This window comes from Centroberyx gerrardi, chromosome 11, assembly GCF_048128805.1.
Source record: "Centroberyx gerrardi isolate f3 chromosome 11, fCenGer3.hap1.cur.20231027, whole genome shotgun sequence".
Taxonomy (NCBI): domain Eukaryota; kingdom Metazoa; phylum Chordata; class Actinopteri; order Beryciformes; family Berycidae; genus Centroberyx; species Centroberyx gerrardi.
The window spans coordinates 12,148,931-12,174,945 of NC_136007.1; the positions used below are offsets into that span (position 1 = coordinate 12,148,931).

Below are 26,015 nucleotides of genomic sequence, written 5' to 3' on the forward strand. Positions count from 1 at the left end.
ACCCTACCTACAAAGTCAGTTTACTCACCTTTTTATTTGAGGCATGGAGTGGGCACACTTTTTTTGGCTGACATGAATCTTCATGTATTAAATTGATTGTATACATCATAATAATTAGCATAAAACAAATGCAATTTATAATCTTTTAAGAATAAAAAGCCTAAATTAACGCTTTTCTGAATTAAATTGTGTTTAAATACTCTCACACTTTGTCCCTACCGCCTCCCTCACGATGGAAATAAACTTTCTAGCTGTGATCCTGATGATTTTATTGATATCCCCTAAAGCATGTCCCCACTTGTAAAGGCTTCCCCTTTTATATATTTTATGATTATCAAATAAACTGATGTTAGTGGCTGTTTGCCTGTTGATGACCACCGACTGGAGCTCATAGTTATACACCTTTTTAATCTCCACCACATCACTAGCTGTAGGGATGACACAAGCCTACTCAAAGCTGCTTTGTTTACCTCCAGCACATACACGGTTAATCGGAATTGACAGCGAGGGGTTGTTGCGCATGCGCAGGCGGCGCTGACAGAGGAAACAGCCGGGGAGTAGTCAGCTAGTCTGCGATCAGTGAGAGACAGACAGACAGAGAGAGAGAGAGGAAGAAAGAAAGAGAGAGGGGGGAGAGAGAGAGAGAGGACGAACATCCCCGGTTTTCTCCCCCGAACAATTATGCCCGTCTCGCCGCTGTCGCTTTCTCTCAGGTATCCGTTTCCCGGTCGTTGAATGGCGCTGGTTACCGTGCAGCGTTCGCCGACCCCCAGCACCAGCTCCAGCCCCTGCGTTTCGGTAAGAGCTGCCTTTCTTTAACCCCCCCCTCTCCCCTCCCTCAAACCCGAATCTGTCGACGGGGTTTGGGTTGATTTCCGCTGTTTTTTTCGCCTGCTGACTGTCATAAAGTGCCTTGCCTTTGTACTCTTGCGCATGCGTGAAATATAGCTGTTCATTTTCAGTTACAGTAGCAGCGTCGTTGCTGCTAACCTGGGCAATGTTTTGCCGCTACCGGATGAAAGACAATAGCAGCTTGTAAGCTAGTCGTCCTAGCCTATATAGGCACTAGGTGTGTGTTTTATTTTACTCCAATGTTGACATGGTCCTCGTATACACGTTTACACCAGTCCAAGGGTTCAACTGGTAGTGGCAATGCACAGTCCAAGATTGAGAAACTCTTGACTTTGAACTGGGCAATATATCAGTCATACGGAAATAACCCCAGCTGAAAATGATTAGCATCATCCGTTCGTATGCGACAGTAAATAAAGGTTTCAACTGCGGAGTCAGGTGTTTTGTTGAGTCGTCTACCAAGAAACATTTCCTGCTCTTCCGCTTGTAATAAGTGTCTTGTGACACGTATGAATGCGGGTATTTACTCTCGCGTTATTGTTGTCTGTTCTTGGTATGTAAACGAAGTTGTGGACGTGTGTCTTCCTCTCTCTCTCTCTTTCTGTCTCTGTCTCTCTGTTTGCCTGTGTGAGTGTGTAAGGGAGGGGAGGAGTGTGACTGCCTATGCAAAGCAGAAGAGCAGGTGGTTTTCCTGTTGCTGATACTTTCTGCTAGTTCTCTACAGTAGCAGGGAACCCCACCAGACAACCAGGAAGAGAGCGAGGAAGTATAGCCTACTGCAACTCTCCGACTCATTCAGCGACTGACAAAACAATGAACTGACTTGAGCCTCTCTCTCTCTCTCTCTCTCTCTCTCTCTCTGTCTCACACAACTATTTAGACTTCCTGTGTCTGTCCTGTCATGCATGATATTGAAAGTGCGTCTGCTCTCTTCTCATTTCTTGTCTAGACTGGTGTGCATTGTGAAATATACTATAAACATCCGTTCCAGTTTTCTTCTCATTGACGATCAATTAGCCAGCAGCACTCTTAAACACTTATTTTGATACAGTGTATTAGTGCTTGTTTGCTGTTAAAACCATGTTACTGGTTGCCCCAAAATGTGGCACTGCCATGGCCTACATAACTGAATGACTGTAAGGTCAGACTGTCTCATCTGTTCTCCTTGCTTGTTGGAGCCAGTGAAGAACCTGAATTTGTGTGTGAAAATGCGTCACTGCCCCCACTCTCCATCCCCAGCCGTGTCCCCAAATGACAAGCTGCAGTTGAGTTATGCCGCCAAGAATGTCACAAACTATTATTGGGTGTTATGGTCTTGGCCGGGACCCTGTCATTTACGTTTCTGCATTCTCCGAGCCAAACAGGTTCTGTGAGTTGGCCTAATAGTGACTGTCTCGCTGACTGTATGCACACACATTTTAGGTGTTTAGCAGACACTGTCGTCCAGAGCGACTCCAAATAAGTCCAACAGTAGAAGTGCTAGGGTAAGAAGTAGGGAGAAAAGGTAGGATATAGGAAAGTAGTCGTATTGTGATTATTTTGCTTTTATTTTGATATAAGTTGCAATACAGTATACAGACAGATTTTTCAATATTTTAGATTTTTCAGCAACAGTCTGAATAAAAAACTGATTTGTTGTTGCTTAGTAATAGCTGTGTTTGAATACAATACAATTTTTTATAATGTGCAGTTTAATTTATAGGCCAGAAATTGGGCTCAGTACCAGAATACTATGTTCAGGAGTCCATTTTGGGCTGATAAAGTGGTTGCACTTTAGTAAAGTAGTAAATTTTGTATTTTTGTGCAGATTGTGCAGCCCGCAGTATAGGAAAGGTATTTTTTTTATCATGACAGGAGTATGACCTTTGCAAGTACAGGAGGAAGAGATGTGTTTTTAGGCTATAGCACACATACACACATATTGCACATTGCACACACAGACGCATAGATATGTCTGGTTTCCTGGGTCTTGTTTTCATGTGATGTGTGTGTGAGGTCTTGTGTGAAGTCTCTCATGAGATGCCTGCTAGCTGTTTTTCCCCACCATCTACTGGAACATTTTGTTGAACCTTGTGTCAGCTCCACAATAAGGGCCTTTGAGGCGAACACACACACACACACACACACACACACACTTATACACACACACACACAGCATTTGGCCTTTGGGGCAGAAGCCTGTGCTAGTCTTAACTCGGTGTCCCCAGATATTTTCAGTAACTTGAAGTCAGTAACGTGACTACAAGAGCAGCACTGACTTTCGCCTGTCCTGTCCTGTCCTGCAGATCCCTGCCTCGGCAGCAGGTTTAGGCTGCACATTTCCATAAGCTTTGGAAAAATACTCTGACATTTCCATACATGCAAAACTTCTCAGCCTGAACAATCTGTGTCTTTTCTCATCTAAACAAGGGATGGGCGATATATCACATTTTACGGCATATGGGTATGGAGCAATGTCTGACATTAACATTTTGCCTAAAAAAAAAGAATTCCTACCAAGAGTAATGTTTACCAGCCAAAATAATAACTATACATTTTTCATAGAAATATGTCATCCTACTCATTGTCAGTGTTGGGTGGGTGGGTACAAGTGTGTTAATTTAAAACTTGCAACAGAGCTCAATATAACCCAGCCATTCAAATGTTAATGTCTCAAAAAGATACCAGCCAGTATGGTGGGTGACTCTTATTGATTTATCTGACAAAAAGGTTAATATTACCAGCAAATCTATATATTATACTGACACTGAACCATAGGCTTACACCTTGACCACAATTTGTATTGGGAAGAAAACAAATGCCGTCAAATATTGTTGTACTGTCACAGTTAAGGAAAATATTGTGATATGATTTTTCAGCCGTATCACCCTGCCCTAATCTGAACAAACGCAACAAACGAGCCCTGCAATCAGGCAGCACCCCATGACTTCATCTGTATTTTCTGTGTTTGTTGTGGCCTGCCATCAACCTATGATCCACCTCTTTCTTTTATGAACGTATAAACGGTTTTGTAATGTTGTTAAAGCTAGTTTAGCCTACATACAGTATAAACAAGATAAGTACCAGGCCTGGTGTTTATCTGGCAGTAATCCTGTGCCTGCAAACCTTCATATTCCACAATTTGCTGATTAGATGTGGTCATTTTTCTCTCTTTCTCTCCCTTTTGCCAATTTGTGTGTGTGTGTGAATGCATTACTCTCTGACCGGCCACACCTTAAAAACAGACTGAGGTCATTTTCCTGGAGAGTGCACAAATTGAGTTGAGGCTGAACTCTGCTCTCCCTCCTGTCCCTCCTCACTGCTGTCCTGCTCTATGGGTACAACTCTGCATGGCTCGGCCAATACTGTGGCCTGCTTCTCGTTCTTTGTCAGAGTTGACTGGGCAGCATATTTTGGATGCTGCTTCCCTTGGGTGTGTGTTTGTGTGTGTGTGTGTGTGTGAAAATAAATGGGACACTCTTTTTTCCCAGCATAGGAAATGGGTCTTTATTCCTGTACAGTTTTGCTCACTTGTTTGGTTTAAGTGGTATGTCATGTTGCTAGAACATTTAAATTTTTTCGTCATTCTCTCTCTGATTTGAAGTAGGGCTGCACAATTATAGTAATTATGATCACAGTTATTAATTACAGTTATCAGTCTTGATTTCAGCAGCAAAATCATTTTATTGCTGTTTTTGCATATTATATCAATGCTTTGACTATTTTCCACTACAGCAGACATTCTAAAAGAAATGTTTCAATGTTACTTATATGCCAAAATTGTACTGTACTTATTTTGTGATTTACATTATACATGTTTAATTGTGCAGTGCTAATTTGAAGTCTCATTTTATCTCCTCAGGAGTCCGGTAGTGGGGAGGATGACCGCCGCTCTCAGCCAAGGAGGTAAGAGATGGTCCTGGACAGCACCACCCATCACCCATCACCCATCACCCATCACCCTCTCTCAGTCTCAAACAAAGCTCCATCATCTCCCTCTGTGACCTGCAACATTCAAAAAGTCACTTTCCTATGACCTCACAGATAAGATCCCTGGTAGGATTTTGACATCACAAACCAGGATTGTGGCAAGAGATCAGAATTCTATTGTGCACATACAGTAGTGAAATGCTCCTTCCACTGGAGAACCTACTGAAGTGTCCATGAGCAAGACACTGAGTCCCCACCAGCTCTTGTCCTGTAGCTGACCCGGCCCTCTGACCTCCCTGAGGGGGATGAAAGCGGGATTTCCCTGAAGTATCACTTGATTATTAATTGCATCTCTGTGATCCTGCAGGAGTTCCTTCCTTTGCTGCTGTGACATTACAAAGAGCTCCTGTGCTATTGTGACATCACAATGCCATGCTGTCCCTTGTTACCTCGGGCAGTGAACTGTGGAGTTGGAAATCAGGTTTATCTTGTTTCAGTCGAGCACAGTTGCAACTGATTCCAGCCCATCAGCTATCACACAAGTTTCCTGCCACTGCCTACTGTGTTTATTTTTTCTAGATACATATGATTGCAGTGACATTTACCTGCAGTAGCACTCTTTTTTTTTCCCCGCTGTGTTTTATTTGGCCCTGAAATCCTCACATGATGTACAATATCATGAACTGCTGTACATTGGCTGTCCATTAGAGGGCAGCAGGCTCCGTGTGAGTCAGCAGCGAGTATTTGGGTCAGGGGAGATATGCTGCTGATCTAGGGGCAGATTGGTGGCCACTCCCAGAGTCAGAGCGCCTCTGTGTCTGTCTGGTCATTGGAGCTCTGTGCTATCGAACTGAGAGAGCTGTCTGTATTTGTGCAGCTGGGAGTGAAATCTATATTCACATGGTGGGGCTGTGTCTGTGTGTGTGTGTATGTGTGTGTGTGTGTGTGTGAATGTGTGTGTGTACACAGGAATGGGAAGTGGATCAGATTTCATTATGATTCACTGTATTTTGTTGACTAATATTATTTTCAGCGTCTTGTTTTTGAATTCCTCAGATCATTTGGCCATTGCTTTCACTCTTATCCCCTATATCCTAGTTTCATAAGCCTGCATATTCCTCTTCATTCACCCGTTGCACATGTGGCCGTTCCCAGCTAAAGCATTTTCAGTGGAACTCGGGGGGGGTTCCCCTCCTCAGATGCTTTCCTTGTTTTGTCTGCGAGCTAGCTAGCTATTCCACCCCACCATGGAATATCTAACACCATGACCTTACACACATGCATGTTGCCTGTATGGATATGACATTACATATTTTTCCAAGGAGCACATACCAATTATATGAATTGAAGTATAGAGCAGGGCCACCCATTGACTTCTGAACATCATCAGTCCTCCCTGAAATGCTGTTATACAAGTCCTGAACTGTGTAGCGGGACATTGGACTATTCTCCAAAAAGGAAAGGGATGAGGGATTCTCTGAGGGATGAAGGAGGTGGAAATCTACATCCCACACTGTGCTTCAGAACTTCCCTTAAAGGTTCAGTGATGTTTAGATTTGGTGATTGGGGAGGCTGTTGAAAGCGTTTGACTTCATTCTAGTGTTCATGACGCTGTCATTTATTTTGTTTACCAGTGTATATAGGGGCATCATCATCGTGTAATATGGGAAAATCACAAGGCAACAGTTTTCACCATAGGGTGCACCTGGTTCTGTGAAATGGCCTCATATTCCTTGGCCGTTACATAAGCATGTAGAGCAATCATCAGACCTAATTACTGAGACGGCTAACCAGGTGATTACAGATCCATCACCATGTTTAACAGCTGGCAACAGACATTGTGCGTTGAAGGCATCCGTTGGCTTTCTCCAAACATAAACTTTTATTCTGCTTACATAAGGTTATGCATCGTTGCGTGTTGGACTTGATTACAAGCGCTACCTGAATGTCAGCCCTGCCATAAATGCCAGCTTTGTGATGCTCACGGCGTACAGTTTTTGTTGAGACTGTGTCATAGAGGTGTTGATTCATTTCTGTGGTAATTTTGAGGCCGTAGTTTTGTGGTGTTTTGCAACGATCCTGTTAAGTGTATGTAAATCCCTGTGAGTGAGCTCTGACTTACGGCTACTGTTCCTCTTTGTCAATGCAGTTGATTTTCACCTTGCCGCATTAAATATTTTTGCAAGTTTTTTGACTGATACACCTGCTATGCACCTGGGGTGGGGTGCCAACCTCACCCGCAATGATAAACTTCACAGTCAGGCTTACTGCTATTTGCTTTCACTGTTTATTATGAGAATGAATTAATTTATCGAGAAATAAAATGCATAATAGATTTATATGGGGCATCACAACAACAACTTGCAAGTAATTATGAGAGTGCAGATGTTAAAAAGGTCTTATTGTAAGAATCCCTCAATTGAGAAAAGCATTTAATTAAGACTCTTCAATGAAGATACTGTCAAACCGGAGCAGATGAGTGGCTAGCATTAGCTTTACAATTATTTCATTTTCAAAAACTTTGCTTATTTTTACAGGCAGTGGCATCAATACAGTATCTTTACCCACATGACGCGTCACTGATTGGGCTAAAGGAAGCCATTATCCAACTATATGATCCGCAGCTGCACTAGTACACTGTACCCCCTGGTAAGGTGACACAGGAAAGGAGTGAGCAAGGTCATATATGTGCCAATTGTGCTGGATAGTCCATTCCTTATCGCAACAGGCCAATCCAATGAAAAATTAAGTTTATATACCAAGGAGGTTTTAATTGGACAAGGATGCCTAAATGCACGTTATTAGCACAGAGTATGGCTTTTAGTTTGGGCCAAGCTCATTGTAATTAAGACTTTGCCTCAATATTGTCAATATTGTTAATGTATTGCTTGTAAGAATCTATAGTGTGCATGTAAATGTTACTGCAGCAGCAGGCGGCAGGTTGCTGACGGCAGGAGGGCCGGCCGTCTGCTGCAGAGGTTAATAGCTGCAGTGGAGCTCGTCACTGACACAGGTAATGACACTCAGTCAGACTGGGACAGTGCTGTCGTGATGTCGCGTGTCTGTCTGCGTAAGCGGGGCCGCTGCGGTGCTGCTGATTAAAGTCAGTGACATCAACAGAATAGTGACATCAGCAAAGCAGCGACATCATCGCTGCAGAGGTGAAATTAAATGGAGAGAAAGAAATTAAATATGAAATGGTGTCCAAATGGAGAGTATTTTGGTCTGTTTTATCATCTGTATCTTTCACCTTGTACTTTTGTTCTTCTGGTTGAATCTTTTTCACTCACACTCACTGTTGTAAACTAATATAATCCAGTTAGAATGAGAATGAGGTTGTCTGACAGTGCACTGCAGATTGATTAGACTGTAAATAATCTGATTGACTTCCTGCTAGTGCATAATGCATACATCACTCAACAGCTGATAGGATTGATGGTAATCAATAGTGTGTGTATTATTGGAGGTGTTTGTGAGTGTGTGCCTCTATTAAATGAACAAATCAATTACAGAAAGGCCTTGGATATACCTACAGTATATTGTTTATGTGATGGTGTGATCACTAAGGTGACTGTGTGCGTGGATGTTTGTGTGTGTGTGTGTGTGTGTGTGTGTGGAGACGTGGCTGTTGTTTAGTACAACAGAAGAGTCTCCGGTGTCTGTCTGTCTGCATGCAACTACCACATCCTGGCCTTCACTGGCTGTCATTGGAGGGTGTGAATTTCAGCGGTCAAATCAGAGGACAGCGAGATGAAACTAGAGAGATGGGTCGAGCATCACACACAGAAACATGCGGATTGCTGAGAGTCCGAGACCACAAGGGTTATCCGACCTATGCAGACCGAGCACAGCGTTATACTGCCCGTGTCTTTTTACATTTACATTTACATTTTAGGCATTTACCTTGCACTGTTTTCCATGACTTACAATAGGTGCAACAGAAGAACACACTTCAATTCCCAGATCACCAACATTACAAGCAACCAATAGCAGAGTGGAAGGGACAGAGCCATGACGGCTTGACAATAGATTTAATAAATAGTTCTGTGTCCATAGAAAAAATGTGTATGATAGAGAAGTACTTTATTCTCAGAATTTTGATTTTAAACACAGAATTCTGACTTTCATCTCAGAATTCTGACTTTCATCTCAGAAGTCTGACTTTAAACTCAGAATTCTGAGATTAATCTCACAATCAAATAATTTTTTCACATGTGGCCCTAATCCTCTTCTGTAATTTTAAGAGCAATCAGAGGAGGAAGATATGGGAGATGGCGATGGATGTGCTTTTCAGCGGAGGTGGTGTGAGAATGAAGAGGAAGAGAGTGGGAAAAGAACCTTGGGACCTTGTGGAGCATGGAGGGTTGAGCAGGAAGCTGAGGTGATGATTGGCTGTCAGATTAAGCAGCTGTTATCAGTCGATGATGAAGGGTTCCTGATGAGTTTTTACGTCTCTCATTAGTGCAACGTTGGTTTACTTGACCCATTCACAGCATCTAAGCCTACACACAACCCTTGACCTTCTGCTTTACATCTCTCCTTTCATGTCTCCACTTTTATGTTTGATAGTCATTGTCTTACGCTGTCTAGTGTCTATGCTTTGATTTGTTAAACCACCTCAGCAGGCTAATAAATAAACACTTTGCTGCCTGTAAACATCTCTGTCAAGTGTTTGTGGGCAGGAGGTCAAAGCCTGTGTCATCATGGAGTTAATCAACCCACTCCACCCCCCTGATGCTTAGCGAAAATCAATTTCGGCACTCCACCTCACTGCTTGATTGAAGAGGGTCAAGGACAGCGTAGTATGTGTACCCAAACACACACACACACACACACACTTGTGCAGTATTACACAGATGGACCTCACATAAAAACACCCCTGCAGTTGATGCTGTTTGTCCTGTGATATGAATTAACAGTCAGGTGGTGTGTGGCCATGTATTTATCCTGGGTTTGTAATCTAGCCTATAAATTGAAACCGTGAGAGATCAACAAGCAGCGTAACCTAGTTTAAGGTCATGTTTCTCCTGCCTGATCTCCCCCTTTTTGATTTCTCAATCCTTGTTCTGTTGTGTTGTTGTTGTTGTGCCGTTGCTGGAAGCAGCAGCACGTTGGGTGTCAGGTATCGCTGACTCTGGGTAGAAATTTCCCTAAAGGCTACAGACCCAGGGTCAGTTACACATCCTCATAACCCTTCCTCCAGCTGCGGGGTTCAAACAACACAAATCTGACAGTGGATCAGTGTGTGGCCCACACTCTCCAGAGAATGTTCCTCTGTAGTTTAGGGGGTGATTAATGCCACAGAGAAGCAGGTGCTAACACTGTTGCGAGAAAAGAGAAAAAAAATAAAACAAAAATAAAATGACTTGCAAATACAGTGAATAATAGACAGTGAAAGGAACTGTCATTTTGAAAAGATTGGTGTTTCTACACCGCCTGTATTAGGTTTGCAGGTTAGTGAGTAATGTGGAAAAAGAAAGTTACAATTATTGACAATTTATTGGTATATGTAGGCTAGTTTCATTTGGATATTAAATAGGCTAACTACTAAAGCTGTCACCTGGTGAGTAAAGAGACAACAGCAAATTAAGTAGGGTAGGTACAGCATACCACAATTGCATTTTTGTGGAATGTAGGATATGAGTTCAAGTGGTCAAGCTGTGTTTATAATGAAAAACAGAAGTGAAGGAGCAACTAAAAAATGGACCATTCCATGTTGAAGTCCACCATTCGCTCTACTACGCTGGTGCCGTTCTCGTCGTATAGCATGTGTCTGAGTGATACCTGGACCAAACAAATCTTATACAAGGTCATGATGCCGTTACCACACAAGGCTAATTATTGGGTTGGTTGGGTTTGTTTGGTTGTTTGGTCTTTGGTTGACGCCTACTTTTCAAATATATCTGTCGTGTACTCGAGCAGGAAGGCATCGCATCAGAACCCCTTTTTCACCAGCTGCCTCTTGCTGCACGGTACATGGTCAAGATTTCCTCCAAGGTGTTACATTGGTCACAGCTGGGACTCAAATTGCAAGTAAATCCAAATTAATCGAATAATAAAAATAAAATAAAATAAAAAGCCCAACTAATAATACCATCATAAACTTTCGAACAATCGCTCCTCTGCCCCTCCCATTAAAAACAACAGCCTTTATCTCCCCAACTGATATCCCATTGATTTACACTTTTGAATGATTCCTCCCTGTATTATGTCACGTCCCAATATCGAAATACATCAAATTAAGGAAGCAAGATGCTCTCAAAATGTGTTTCATTGTGACTTTAAATCCATTCAAAACAGTGGCAACTATTGACAACAGCTTTCCTACTTCTCCTTCTCCTCCTTCACAATGGCATTAATCACCCCCCATACCTCCCTCCAGAAACCGCTCCTCTGTCACTGTTTCCTCCGGTTGGAGCGTGTGTGGCTCCGCCCCTCCAGCTGTAGGATTTACCGCAGCCTGCTGCAGACACATGAACACACCTGCCAGTGAGCTGATGATGCGAGTCAGTTGCTCGGCGCCAATTTGATCTCAAGGAGTTCGTTTAGAGATCTCTGTAGTTTTTAAATGTTGGCTTCGCTTGATTTATATAATATTGAGTTATATTCATGAAAAAAGCGACGTCGTGATGCCAATTGACGGTGAAGTGGAGCGAGTCTCAAAGTGAGTCCTGTCAACAGAGCTGCCGCGGTTCACCGGCGTTTTTACAACCACCGTACCAGTGCGGAGTGACCCCCGGTCCCTTATCGGTCCAGCCGGTCTCTGTCCGCCCTCCACCCGCCTCGGTCCGCCGCAGCGATGCCTCCCGGTGTCGCCCCGCCACGGAGCTCAGCAGCCGGCTGCTTTTGCGCCTGCTGCGGGGGGAAGACGAGACCTTACTTCACCCACAACTCCGTGGTTTCCCAGGGAGAGATTGATCAGCTGTAAGTTTACACAATAACCGGGCTACACCTGTGTGACCAGAGCCCTAAGTTTTCTGAGACTAGGCTACTATTAATTTGTTGTGACACACACTGACATGTTTTATCATAGGCCAACTAGATTCATTCATGATTCTGTTTGGGCAAATCTGAGTGACTTGAAGCTTATTGGTCTGTATTGAGCGCATGAATTGGCTAATTATAAAACCTAATACACATAACGCCCTTTCTTGACACACAATTGATATTATTTTATGTAATTGTCTTCTAGTTGCTCTTACAGTATTTGAGCTCTCATGGTTTGGGCTACAGTCTTCAGGTGTGAGCAAGGCATGTGGTTTTCCCATAATGACGGAACAGGAAGGATATGACAGCACAGCAGCAGCAGAGTCAGTGGATTCAGGAAGGCTGCCTTCCCTCTGCTCCTTGTGAAATACCCGGTCTGCAGTCGGATGCCTGACTCATCCGCTTACATGCTGCCTCCTCCCCCCCCTCCCCCACACTGTCTCTCTTTTTGTTTCAACACACTGAGATGCGGCTAACATGCACCTTGAGGGCATAGAAGAATGTCACACTGTGTACCTGAAACAGAAAAAGAAATGCTTTATGAATCAGAGGATGTGGTTACTCTGTTATTCGGCTGTCTTCGGAGAACAAGCGCCCGTGATGCGACTGGCATTTTTAGGCAATTATTCTGCGGTGTTCAGAGAATGTTGTGTTCCCACATGGACGTATTTTGAATGTTGAAATCATATTGGGAGTGCTACCTGGTGTATCAAGTGTACAATCAACACTGTGCACTTGTACATAGTTTTGTGTACACTACCCCACATTTCACACTCTCGTACTTGTCTGAGTGTGTCTACAATCAGTGAAAGTGTCCAAATTCTGGTTCATGTCCCTCCTCACCTGGCAGCCTGGGCTCTTATCTCACGTGGCATTGGTCACAGTGTTATGATCATTAAAGGAAAATTCCACCCTCTGATACTCTTACACTGTTAGATATCATCAGTGTGCGATGTTGAATATATTCCTGGAGTTATTTTGTGATGCAGTATTGTAATTTACTCTTTTGGTGTACCCACTTTCCCTCAACCTGCCTCTACTTTTTCTTCAGTTAGTGATTTCCTATGTTTCCCAGAATGCCTTTTGACAAACCTCAGAATGGGTGTGAACTCGTTTTAATCAAAGGTGGGCATATGGACATGTATAGGTTGCTATCCAGCTGGTTTGTGAACGTTAGGGCGTGCCAGTGATCACGGCCGCACCCCTCACTCAAAACACAACATGACTGGTGGCTGCATTGCATTCTGGTCTATTGAGGCTAGTGTTTTTGGAGACTTCAGTATCTCTGCGTCTTCTATGATGGATTTCTCGCTGTATGATTGTTGAATGTTGGTGCAAGATTGTGAGTTTAGAAAGAAGCCCTTGCTCTTTGATTCAGAGAGGCTGATGTTTACCATTGATGTTTTAGATGGGTGAAAACTCAAACTCCACTTGGTTGCAATGGAAATATCTCGATGTGATGTCATGTTGTTGACATTGGGCCAGTTATCCACAGGAATAAGAAAAAATGCACCACCAAAAAAACAAAATGGGCCCAGAAAGGCAAAGTACATTGGCAAAATCTGGTTGTTGTTGTTGGTGTTTTATGGTGGATTTTTTCCTGTAAGGAAGTTTAGAGGCTGTTTAATTTCACCATGCTGGAAAGGTGTGTGTTTATGGAAAGGTGTGTGTTTATGTGTCTGGTGGGATTAAGATCGTGTAAAAAGAACAAACCAGTAACACCTATTTTATGATGCAGGTTCACGCATGTGTGGTCTCTCCAGTCTGTTGCCTGTGATTATAGCTCAGTGTTGGGTGAATAATGGAGAATGTGAGCATTACTCTTATTACAAAACGTGGGTCACACTGTGTTTAGGATCTAGAGGCGTTTTGAAGTGCTAAGGAAGAACCAGCAGTACCAGAAGATTAACATGGATGCTTTTTGTTTTCTATTTTTTCAAATTAACAACAATAGTGCAAACACATTTTAGCACTTGGCTGCCATGAGGGTTTTAACACCACAGGCATTGTTAAAACAAAACACTCATGATTGGAGAATGCTGAAGTGCATCTGTTTGTGCTCTGGTATGCATTAAAAAGTGTCAAAATTGATCTGTGAAATAAAGTGTTGTATAAAACCAGTTTACATCTGTTTATATTTTTGCTGACGCTTACCTAATTGTCGTCGTTATTTGGAATCGCTACTTCCTTTCCCATGTTTGTCATCATGTTCCCGCTCTCCCTCGCTCCCCGTCTCTCCCTCCTCGTCTTCACAGCAGAAGGTGACAGAATGTGACCTTCTGTCTCCCAGCTCTGATAAGGCCTCCCTCAGCCTCGGCCTATATTTATCTCCTCCCCCAGCATGGAGCGACAAATATGGCCTGGGACAGTCAGGGGTCACTGGTGTTAGTGGTCAGTCTCCATGCAAACAACCCCCCTTCCTTACATAACAAGAGGGGGTTTCCGCTTCTTTGGGGTCTCACTCAGCCTGACCATAGGGTCAAACAAATTCTGTATTTGTTGAATACGTGGTGTAACCCTTTCTTACTACAACCTGAGTTAATCTACAGTGGCATGAGAATATTTCAAAATATGTCAAAGAAATTTCAAAATCACTGAAATGCATTGGACATCTAAGTCCATTGCATAACTCTATTGTTCAGTGAGTAGTAATACCAAATGGCTTAACTGGAGCTGGCCTTTCCATGCCAGTTAGCTGTTCAGTAATGTGCCATAAAGTTGTACACTCACGGCCAAAACTAGTTAAGTTGTAATTGCCCCGATGGGGCTTGGAAGTTACGTCGAGTTCAGAAATGCAAATTGCTGGTATTTGATGGGGAGAGAGCAAGGTTCATGTGAAGAGGAGAACTGGTTGGTTAAATGGGCGTACTTCTGTTGTCATGTTGTTTTCATCACACCTTGAAATGAGTCCTGCCTCCTCTATCTCTCCATCTGTCTCTTTCTCTCTCCTGCCTCCTGTCATTTTATGACCATGTCCAGTACAGTTAAGCCAGCACAATATTGGAACCAGCTGGGGTGGGTGGGGGTGTGTATGTGTGTGTGCACTCAAGTGTCTTGAGCACACACAGGCACATATTTCTGTCCATTTATGTTTGTATAGGATGTTATGTGTATTTTATAAGAAAACACAAGATTGAATTGCCGTTATTGAAACACTTTCTCACAGTTTTCAGCCAGCAAAAGCCCACATACTCCATATTCTGCAGATGTTTTCAGGCTGAAGAAATCTCACAAGTAGCTTAAATTGAAAGGATTTCTTTCTTTTTAATCCTGCTTCATACAGCAGGGGGGCAGGGGAAAACATCACCGCCACAACACCAACATCAATCAGTCTTAGTTTTGCATCTGTCCACATTGACGTTGGGGACACAAACACACACACACATACATGCAGTACAGTACAGACGCTCTGTTTTTGTTGCAGTTTTTGTTATATTGGCCTAGTGGGAGCAAATCTTAATGTGTTTGACTGTGGGGAAAACTACTTTTCAGTAAAAAAAAATCAGTTAAAAGATGAAGCTGCTGAGGCCAGTAGCGTTTTTTTCTTTGGCCCAACTAATTTCTTTCCTCACAGGATGAATTTTATTACTTATTTTTCAGACGGTTGGGTATCACTCACCCTCTTTTCCTTTTTTCTCTGTCTTCCCTCTTTGTCTGTCTGTCCAGTATCAGTGAGAGTTTCCTGACAGTTAAAGGAGCCGCCCTCTTCTTGCCACGAGGAAATGGCTCCTCCCCTTCCTCCGCCTCTCGCTTCTCACATCTGCGAAGCAAACATGCAGGTGAGATATATAAGGTCTTCCTCAATATGCATTATTGTGTGTTCTTGTGTCCTCCATGACGCGTTTGACATAAAACCTAGCGACGGAAGTACGATTCCAAAACAAAAGAACGGCAACGACAGAGGACCGATAAAGATCCTGGAGGTTTGCCAACCAAGGATGCATCAGAATGCGATTTGGCCGACAAGAACAAATGGGAAGCCCCAAGATTCAGTGAGAGAACGACATATCATGTCCACGCAGCTCTATAGTATAGTAGTTTATAGTTTTTAGTATGGAGCTGGAAGAAACAGCTGGGAAACAGTACAGCAGCTTAATTGATCGTGCGACATGAAGCACACAGCCCATCGCAAACTGTAAAGATTAATTCTCTGCTCTTGTGTTCTTGAGAAGTTCGTTCTTGCCAAGAGAACTTGGAAGAACGTTTTACACAAGGACACAAATATCAGTAGCTATAGTATGTATGATAAGCACAGTCAAAGGAACTGAAGTCTAGAGGTTCTGTTTTAACTTATGTTTGAGGCAATTGCAGTTCTTAACATTAAGTAAATGTTTTATCACTCTCACCTCACCAGGAGACCTGCAGCAGCATCTGCAGACCATGTTCACTCTCCTCAGACCGGAGGACAACATCAAGCTGGTGGGTACATGCATACACACACATACACACACATTCAATCGTAGGGTCATCAATCTACTATCAAAACGGCATCATTTATGCTGTCTCTCATTCACCCTCTCCCACCACCAATCATTCCCGCTCCAGGCGGTCCGTTTGGAGAGCGCTCACCCTCAGGGCACCCGCTACATGGTGGTCGTCTCCACCAACGGTCGTCAGGACACAGAGGAGAGCGTGGTACTGGGTATGGATTTCAGCCCTACAGACAGGTAAGGGACAGAGAGCACACACAAGTACATGAGAGCGCTTCTGCTTTTGCACCGTCTGACATTGTGTATAATGTTGTAACATTGTGCTGTTTTTTTTCTCTCTCCCAGCTCATGTTCTGTAGGGCTGGTTTTGCCCTTATGGAGCGACACGCTGATACATCTGGATGGAGATGGGTAAGAAAGTTTCCCGACATACTATGCTTTAATCACAGAGGAATCACACACACACACACACACACACGCAATGTTTTATAACTGCTTTTTTGACCCGTCTCCTTTGTCTTCCCTCTCTTCTCGCTCCCAGGGGTTTCAGTGTGTCAACCGATAACAGAGTGCATGTATTCAAGCCTGTGTCTGTGCAGGCCATGTGGTGAGTCATACTGCATTTATCACAAGACTTTGTATAGATGGATATCCTCTACATCTGTCCTCCTGTTGTTGAGTTGGCAAGTGTGCATCTTGGCATCTAAATCATGTCCCTTTATACCATTTTATTTTAACGTGTTTTGGCTCCCTCTCATCTCTAACTCTCCCCCTTCATGTCCCGTCTCTCATTCTCATTCACACCCACTCACAGGTCGGCCCTCCAGTCACTCCATAAAGCATGCGAGGTGGCCCGTTGCCATAACTACTTCCCAGGCAGCTTGTTCCTCACCTGGGTCAGCTACTATCAGAGCAGGGTGTCCTCCGACCAGGCACGCATCAACGAGTGGAACGCCATGCAGGACGTGCAGTCATACCGCGCCGACTCGCCCGTCCTCTTTTCTGACGTGTAAGCATCCACATGTGTATTATTGTGTGGAGTTTCAGGTCTTAACTCTTTTTAGACCAGAGCTGTACAAACGTGGCTAAAATAATAATCCTGATTATTTTGCTAGACATTGTGATCACGATTGACTTCAATATGCCAATATGGAAAGCTTATTGCTTGGATTGCATTGTTAGGGATATATAAACAAAGCAGATTTACCAAGAAAGAGCTTTGGAAGTCAGACTGTTGTGGTGGGATTATAACAAGCAAGCAAAGTGAAACTATTGCTTTCCCTGAGTTGGTCCACCACATGTTCTCTCAAAACACAGTGTGAAATCTGAGTTATGTAACAACATTCCCTATTTTACATGGCTAAAAAAGGAAAAGGGTGACGGACGGATTGAAAAGAGGAGAAATATGAATTGCAGAAAGGGAGATTGATTGATTGATTGATTGAGGCAAGAAGGTGGGCACATGTCTGGTTTTGAGTTCAGGTGAGGAAAGGATCTTACACACAGATAATACACCTAGAGTTCAGTTGGTTTATGTACACAAGCATACACACATACACACACACACACACACACACACACATACTCACACACACATGCCAGAGGACTTGTGTCATCTTTTGAAGCCATGACCTCTTGAGTCAAATATGGCCATATATATTTATATTTGAACAGATCTCCATAGTAACATATATACACACAGGGTCAGAAACAATCTGCTTGCTTCTCCAGCTTGGTCCAATATAGTTCCATAGGTAGAGCATAGAGTATGGCACTAAAACTACCAGGGATAGGGTATTGATTTGTATGGGGGCAACCCATGCTTAAAGTGTAATGCATTCATAGTGCCATAAGGTGCTTTGCCTAAAAGTATCCAGCACATGGCATATGTTGGCATTCCTGCATCTGTATATGCAACAATAATCATCATATTTCAACTTAATCTGCAGACCTACAGAAAGAGAACGGACAGAGCGGCTGATCAAAACCAGCTTGAGGGAGATCATGATGCAGAAGGACCTTGAAAATGTCACCAGCAAAGAGGTGAGTCTGTGCTCCATCCCTAACAGTAATTGTTTGGAAAAGTCCACGTTTTGGTGCCTTTTCAATCATCAGTAGTTACAAGGAATGGTCTCTTACCTGGCTGGTCACTAGAGTTTTGTGGTACAAATACTAATTTGGTTCTAATTTGGTTTATTTCTGTGTGTTTGTTTGTCTGCGTCACGGTGCCGGGGTTTGTTGTGTAGATCCGGACAGAGCTGGAGATGCACATGACATGCAACCTGCGGGAATTCAAGGAGTTCATTGACAATGAGATGATTGTGATTCTGGGCCAGATGGACAGTCCTACAGAGATCTTTGATCACGTCTACCTGGTAGGTCGACACCTCTGGACACTGAATGTCTCATCACACTGATACAAAAAACTGCTTAGTCAGGTCACAAATTAATTAAAAGAACAGTTAAGAACACTGAAGAGGCTCAGTTCTTAGACATGAATGATTTGTTATAATTTTTAATTAAAATGTATTGAAATAGGTCCTGGATTAGGCTTAATCCACATCTGGGGACACGGCCAAATATGAGATAGCAGAGACTAGTTCTAAGTTTCTCCTAATTTCAAGGTACTTTGTCCTTGCTTGGTTTAGAGAGGACACGGGTCTTTGGGCTTGCCTTGCTGCAGGATTTAAGCATTATGAAAAGCTCTGTTGAAGGATATGAACTAGTCTGAGGATTGCTTTTGTTTCCTACAGGGATCTGAGTGGAATGCATCCAATTTGGAGGAGCTGCAGAACAGTGGGTAAGGAGAAAAAATTGCACAACCCTCACAGGCTACTAGCCATATTGCAGTCAATATAATAATGAAGGGTTTTGACAAAATACTGTATGCATTTTTGAGGAATCTATTGTTTTTGTTATTAGTTTAAAATAACTAATAACCCATACAGTATATCAGCAATAGGTGTTCAAGTCAGTTTTACTGACAATCATTTTGTTAGAATGGGATCTAATTTTAAGGATAAAAAATATTCTTTTAGGCTGTGTTCCCCACACATCCCATTTACCTCTTTCTCTCTTCTTCTACCTCTTTCTCTCCTTTTGTCTTCTCTCCCTTTATCCCCCCTCACCTCCATCACACTATCATTACTCCTCTCATTCTTTTTCTCACCCAGGGTTCAGTACATCCTGAATGTAACGAGGGAGATCGATAACTTCTTCCCCGGTCTGTTTGAGTACCACAACATCCGCGTTTATGATGAGGAGGCCACTGACCTGCTTGCCTATTGGAACGACACCTATAAGTTTATATCCAGAGCCAAGTGAGTGACGGATGATTACGTGTTCTCTACTCTTCTCTACTCTTTGATCAGGAATTTGCCCTAGTTTAAAACTCTCAATCTGACTGTTTAGCTTATAAAACTGTTGACGCTGCTGTGAAGGCTGACGTGTTATTCATTATTCTTCATATCCACACCAGGAAAGCTGGGGCCAAGTGTCTGGTGCACTGTAAGATGGGCGTGAGCCGCTCTGCATCCACAGTGATTGCGTACGCCATGAAGGAGTACGGCTGGGACTTGGAAAGAGCCTTTGATTACGTCAAGGAGCGTCGAGCTGTCACCAAGCCCAACCCCTCTTTTATGAGACAGCTGGAGGAGTATCAGGGCATACTGCTGGCCAGGTACCACATACAGGCATATTGTGGTTGTGTGACTCAATGGCCAGACACACACACACACACACACACACACACACACACACACACACACACACACAACACTGCCAGGATTAGGGGATGGAGTCCCACTGGGGCTGTTTATACTAAAAACATATGCATGCCAAAACCAGTATATGAATTTTTATGCACAAATCCTTGTCATGCCATATACCAATCAAGAAACACTTTGGTAGTACGTTACACCACCTCTTCTAAGGTTATGTGCCTTTAGTATGTGTGATTGTCAGGGAGAAATGCTTAAACTTTTACTATGCAACCTCTTAGCCGGTGAAAGAGGACACGCACAGACACACACACTTTAAACCCCAGGTGTGAACTTGCTTGCGATTCATGGGCCCCATGGCTGAGTCATCATTTTGCCATTAGGCAACCAGTCTATCACCAGGAATGACTGCTATGTTTCGGCGTGTGTGCATTTCTCTGTGATATGTGGTGCAATTCTAAAATGTTAAAACTGCATTTCATACAGCAGCGTCACACACATTTGTCTGAGAAAGGATTAAACAATATGCTTTGTGCAATAACGATTAAAACAAAATATGAATATAGCAAATATACCTGTGTGTGTGTGTGTGTATATATAATACTTAACAGTGAAGAGATGACATGAGTGATTTAGTGTCTATACCTTCAGAAACTTCCAAAGATGATATATTGATGTTAATCTTTTTTCTTTCTTTCTTTATCTTTCTTTATCCCCACCCCTCTGCCCCCCTCTCCTCTCCTGCAGTAAGCAGAGGCACAACAAACTGTGGCGTTCTCACTCCGATAGCGACTTGTCAGAGCACCACGAGCCGCTGTCCAAACCCTGCGCCCAGCCGCACAGCCTGGGCCGCTCCGACCCCCACAACCAGGCCAGCAACACGGCCGGCCCCTCCTTGAAGGAACTGCTGCGACCATTGGGAACCTCCTCCAGCGCTGGCAAAGTAGCACGCTCCGCCAGCCAGCCTGATACCGGTATTAAAAAGAATCAGCTCCGCTCTTCCTCCGTTGAGGGGCTGACAACTGGGTCAGGTCATGCTGAAGCTCAGAGCCTTGTTCCTGAGGCTCCTTCTCATTCTGCTGTAGCCCAGATCCAGGGGGAGCTCAGCCAGCTGGACGCCCCTTGTCCCGACCCCATGGCTGCACCTGCGTCTCCCTTATCTCCTCCTCTCTCCAACGGCCTGTGTGACTCTGAGGAAGACCCGTCCTCACCTCCTCTGCCCCGACCGAGGGCCGCCACTGTGGTGCCTGAGGCTCGAAAGACCGACATGTCCGCGGTGACTGTTGCGGAGAGTGTTTTGGTGGGCCAGCCTCACCCGCCCCCGTCCCTCCACCACCTCCCCCTCTCCCCCGCCCCGTCCCCGACTCCGACTCCAGCCTACACAGACGAGCTTATCAGACCACAGGAGCTGTCCTGCTCTCTGCCTGTGGTAAAACCCAGCCACCAGCCACAGATGCCAGTGTCAGTGCCTGAGTCCATGAGGACCCCAACAGCAAGCACACAACGGGCTGGACCCCAGGGTCTGTCTGCACCAGTGCCTGACAAGAAACTAGACTGTGACCAACAGTCATGTGGGTTGTCTTTGGACAGTTTAGCAGCCCATCCGCCCTCCACTAGTGATTTTATCAACGACCCCAGTGCCATTCCACAAGACCTCGAGGTGTCATTCACCCGCAGTACGGACCACATCAACTTCTTCAGTGCCAGGGAAAAGTTCCAGGGTCTGACTCAAGATGGTAAGACTCACTGTGCTGCTGCGCAGGCAGTGCAGCAGTCGCCCCAGCTGAGGGGATCTAACAAGGACCAGCAACCACTGCCTCAGGAGGACTCCACTAGTGAAGGAAGCAGGGAGGAAGAGGAGAGGAAAAAGGTAAGGCTACTGCTTATGTAAGAAGGCAAATTTAATAAGGCAGAGAGGGTCCAAATTAATTTTGCTCAGTTAGAACATGTATGCATATTTAGAAATGTATTGCTGTGAACAATGCGCAGAAATTGAATGTGGTTCCAAAAGATGAATGTGTGCCAGTAGTTTAGTTCTTGAGTTCAAGAACGCCACCCAGTGGCATTAAGATGGGAAACTGCAAGCAAGGTACCTGCCACTGAATAAATTTTACTTGGAGTTGGTTATTACCCCAGACATCGATTACTGTGCGAACAAGCTGATACTTTGAAATTAGATTGAAAAAGTCATGAAAAACAAGACATAGTGGCAAAATATCAAAAGCTGATAGACTTGGTCTCAGTTTTTTGCTTCATCAGAACATGTTTTGGCATAAAGCCTTCATCATTAGGATAATGACACCAGACATTTTTATAATGCTATTCATAATTGCCCCCATGTGAGTGAAATTAGCATTTAAACTGAATCATCTTTCTCTCTTGTACCTTTTTAGGAGATTGCAGTCCCTGTGCAGGTCACAGGACTGAAACCCATGGCGCACACAGTGGCCCCTCCTCTTGGCCCTCTCAGCCAACCAGAGCCTCAGGGCACCCAGGACCAGGAAGTGAGGAAGTCAAAGCAGGAAATAGAGGAGAGAGTTGTTTTATCACAGGAGGAAGCTGAGAATGTAAAAGACGAAGTGAGGAACAAAGAGGAGGAGGAGACTCCTGCGCCTCTCTCCAGTGATTGGACAAGGGGCTCTGTGCGGCGCGTCACACGACAGCTGGAGCAGCGAATGAAACAGGATGACTCTCCATCACCCTCCTCATCGCCCCCCTCCCTCTCCGTCAGCTCCTCTGGCTCTCAGCGGCGCTCGCAGTTCTATCCACACTCCAGAGAAGACTCCCTTGCGGCCTCTAACCCAGCAACAATATGTAATCCCCAGGATGAACCACTTTGGTTGCAGGGGTCAGTAGTTAGCACTGTGCAGGAAGAGCAAGAGGAGGATTGTGGGAAATATTGTCCAATGGAAGAAGAGAGTAGTGATGTAGTTGAGGTGAAGGGACTTGTCTGTGAAGACAGAAGCACAAAAACACAGAAACTCCAGCCTGCTGACACTAGATCTGTCTCTACCTCTTCTTCCTTTCACCCATCTGTCCATTCTTCCTTCGCTCCGTTTTCCTCTGTCGACTTCCTGTGTTTGGAGGGCGTGACGGAGCTCGAGTCCAGCACGGACTGGGACTGCCCCGCGGAGGGACCTCATGGTGACATCATCATGAGGGAGACGTGGGAGACTCTGTGTGAGCTGGGAGCCTTCCTGCAGCAGGTGAGCGCGGGTGGAGCCGGCAAGGCCAGGTGTGTGGACCAGGTTTGGGGCCAGGGAGCCGCGGCCACGCAGAAGAGAGGCCAGTCGGTCCAGCAGAGGGTCAGGGAGGTGGAGGCCAGACTTCGCCAGGCCGGCTTGACCCCTCCGTCCCTGATGAAGCGCTCAGCCTCGCTGGCCAAGCTGGGCTGCCTGGAGCTGCTAGCCAACGACCTGAGCGAGTGGGAGCTGAGCCGCGCCTCCGTAGCCCCGTCCTCAGCAGAACCCCCGGTCCACACAGCGAGTGACGAGTCCAAGAAGCAGCGGGTCCACAGCTCTCCTTCCTCAGCCGGCCAGCCCGACGCCCTCAGGGTCGGGGCGGAGAGGCTCTGTGAAGCTGCAAAAACCTCATCGGGACTCTCTCCGCCATCCAGTCGGAGTCAGCCGAGAGAGAACCTTGTCGACTTCGGCCAAGGCTCTCTGCAGCTGCCTGAGCTGATCTCCATGACGACGAGGCAGCAGTATGGCAGGACCCACCCTCTGAGGCGGCTGAAGAAAAGGACTGTCAGCACCCTCTACCACACCATGTAACCCTCATGTGTGTGTGTGTGTGTATGCGCGTGTGTATGTGTGTGAGAGAGGGAGAGAGAGAGATCAAGTGCACCTGTGAGAGATGAAAAATTAAGTGCATATGTTGGATTTATTCAGCAAAAGAAACCACTGTCTCTTGCCTTAAAGGATAAGTTTAGTAGTTTCTGTACAAAGTTTTATTCACCTGCAGATCTGCCAAGAGCCTCTGTGAAATCTGTGATATGAGACAGCCGTCTTGCTGCAAAGAAAATAGTGACGGTGAGTCTATGAAGGTTCCAGGAGTTTATTGAAATTAAACCTACTAAAAACGAATTAAAAAACTAAAACTAGGCTTTGAAAAAAACGGTGTGGTATAAACACTTGCACAAGAAGTCACTCAAAAAGCATCAAAACAATCATCCAACTCCATATGGGTAGCTAGTTGTTTCTAGTCTTCAATAATAATATTGCTAGTTTTCTCATTACCAACTTGATGTTTACTTGAACGCTGTTAGTGGATTCAGATGTTTGATCTGATTCTAGGTGGAATGTAGCCTCTGTTTTCAGACCTCTTTCTGTATTTCATCTCACTTCACCTCACTGCTGTAAAAGACACTTGATAATATTTGCTGGGTTGCTGCCTAGGAAACAATGTAACTTTTCTCCTGGTACAATCTGACAGATGAATTCATTCACCAATTTCAGTTCACCAATAAGGTTTCTTAATAAGACAAACGACCAAAACGTGGAGTCATATGGAGGGTTACATTATGACAGAGTTTCTTAGAAACTATATATATTTTTTACAAATCAACATCAATTCTTATTCAAGACCCGAATCTGAACCTGAGGACTTGACCTAAAGTATGGATCTCCTGACTTGAGACTGATTTCAGATGTGGGTCTTGCTACTTGCAGTAGTATTTCTAACAAGAGCTCAGTTTGAACCACAGCTATCACAGATCAATGTTCTCAGAGTCTGTCGGCAGGTCTGTGGATGAGTGAAATTGTCCTTAAATCATTAGATTTCTGCAGATTTGAAGGAACTGGATGATATCGAACTCCTATAGCAAGGCTGTCGTGAAATGAACATCAAATGAATACGGTTGTGCATTCTGGTCAGTAGGCCAGTTGTACATTTTTAGTCCATTGAAACAAAAGACACAAAATGCAAAGAGAAGAGGCATGTTGGTTTTGTTTTGTTTGTTTTTTTCTTATTTTTTTGACTGTCCACTACACAATACCTCAGTTGGCCTGAACCAAATCTGATCAGCACAGGTATCAGGCCCTGGATTCCTGGAATGTCCGACGCCATCAGAAGCAATCAATTTCACTACTCAATAAACTGAAGTAAGCACATCTCTCTCAAGTCTATGACAGTTTTGATGCCACTCAAACTAGAGATTTCTTTTTTTTTTCGTATGTTGCTGTGTGTGTGTGTGTGAGAAAGGGTAGGTGGGGAATTGGGAGTTGAAGCCAGTGTGTATGTTTCTGCGTTTTCTGATGTGTTCTTTCGGGGATGTAATGTCTTTTTTTTTTTTTTGGAAAGGTCTATATTGTGAGTGTAAACATTTTAGGATCTGTATATGTTTTTATATCTGGCTCGTGTCCATGTGAGAGTGCGACTGTGTAGCACAACTTCCCCATGTGGATGTGTACATTTTTAACTGATCTTTGTCTCTTTTGTACACATTAGGGGTGTGCCTGTGACTGGCAAGTGCAGCTTCTCTGCAGTTTATCAGAAATTTCTGTACAGGGAGGTCTGTCGAACATGCACTTTACTCCCCTTTTAATTTTAATGTGGCGTTTGTTTCGTTTTTTTAATGTACGGTTGCTACTTTTGGGGAGCATGCTTAGTCAGTAGCAACTGTTGGGTGTGTGTGTATTGTGATAAAAAGTTCCTTTCATTTTAAACTGTCAATGTAAATATTCTTTTATATCATGTGCTTCAACTGTGACCATTAAAGAATGGAGGTTATTGAGTCTGGTGGTTTTGTTGTGGGTCTGTCTGTGTGCATCCATGTAATGAGAATAATGCATTATAGTTGATTCATCAAATCAACCTCTTACTCTTCTTTGGGACCAATTTAAAAGAAAATGTGTAAAAAAGTAACAATTCAGTACTTAGTTTTTTCCCCTCCATACACTGTATGCAGGACAGGTAGTAAGGACAGTTCTTTCTGTTGAGATTGTGTATACTGGAAAGCATTTGTGTGCACCTTACAGTATACTAACCATACTGTACACTGCAGTATATGTTAAGTTTCAGCATGCTACATGGCAATGTCAAAGTAGTAGTACATTCACACTGAAGCCCAAAGACTGACTGACTGCGTCTACCAGCACCTTGTTTCATGATTGGTTAA

The 26,015-nt window shown here is 44.1% G+C and overlaps 1 protein-coding gene across 2 annotated transcripts; it reads left to right on the top strand.

The window, feature by feature from the left end:
- Positions 1 to 593: 593 nt before the first annotated feature.
- Positions 594 to 25,632, top strand: ssh2b (slingshot protein phosphatase 2b). Of its 2 annotated transcripts, XM_071910391.2 has the most exons (15): positions 594 to 798; positions 4,694 to 4,737; positions 15,415 to 15,527; positions 16,103 to 16,167; positions 16,294 to 16,415; positions 16,524 to 16,589; positions 16,720 to 16,785; positions 16,993 to 17,187; positions 18,128 to 18,221; positions 18,425 to 18,553; positions 18,932 to 18,978; positions 19,352 to 19,498; positions 19,657 to 19,857; positions 20,645 to 21,767; positions 22,291 to 25,632. In XM_071910391.2, exons 1-15 carry the CDS (start codon positions 736 to 738, stop codon positions 23,668 to 23,670), a joined length of 3,855 nt encoding a protein of 1,284 aa, XP_071766492.2. In that variant the 5' UTR covers positions 594 to 735; the 3' UTR covers positions 23,671 to 25,632. The 2 variants fall into 2 exon arrangements, with proteins under 2 accessions (XP_071766492.2, XP_071766491.2); XM_071910390.2 differs by lacking the exons at positions 594 to 798; positions 4,694 to 4,737 and adding an exon at positions 11,561 to 11,685.
- Positions 25,633 to 26,015: the final 383 nt, after the last annotated feature.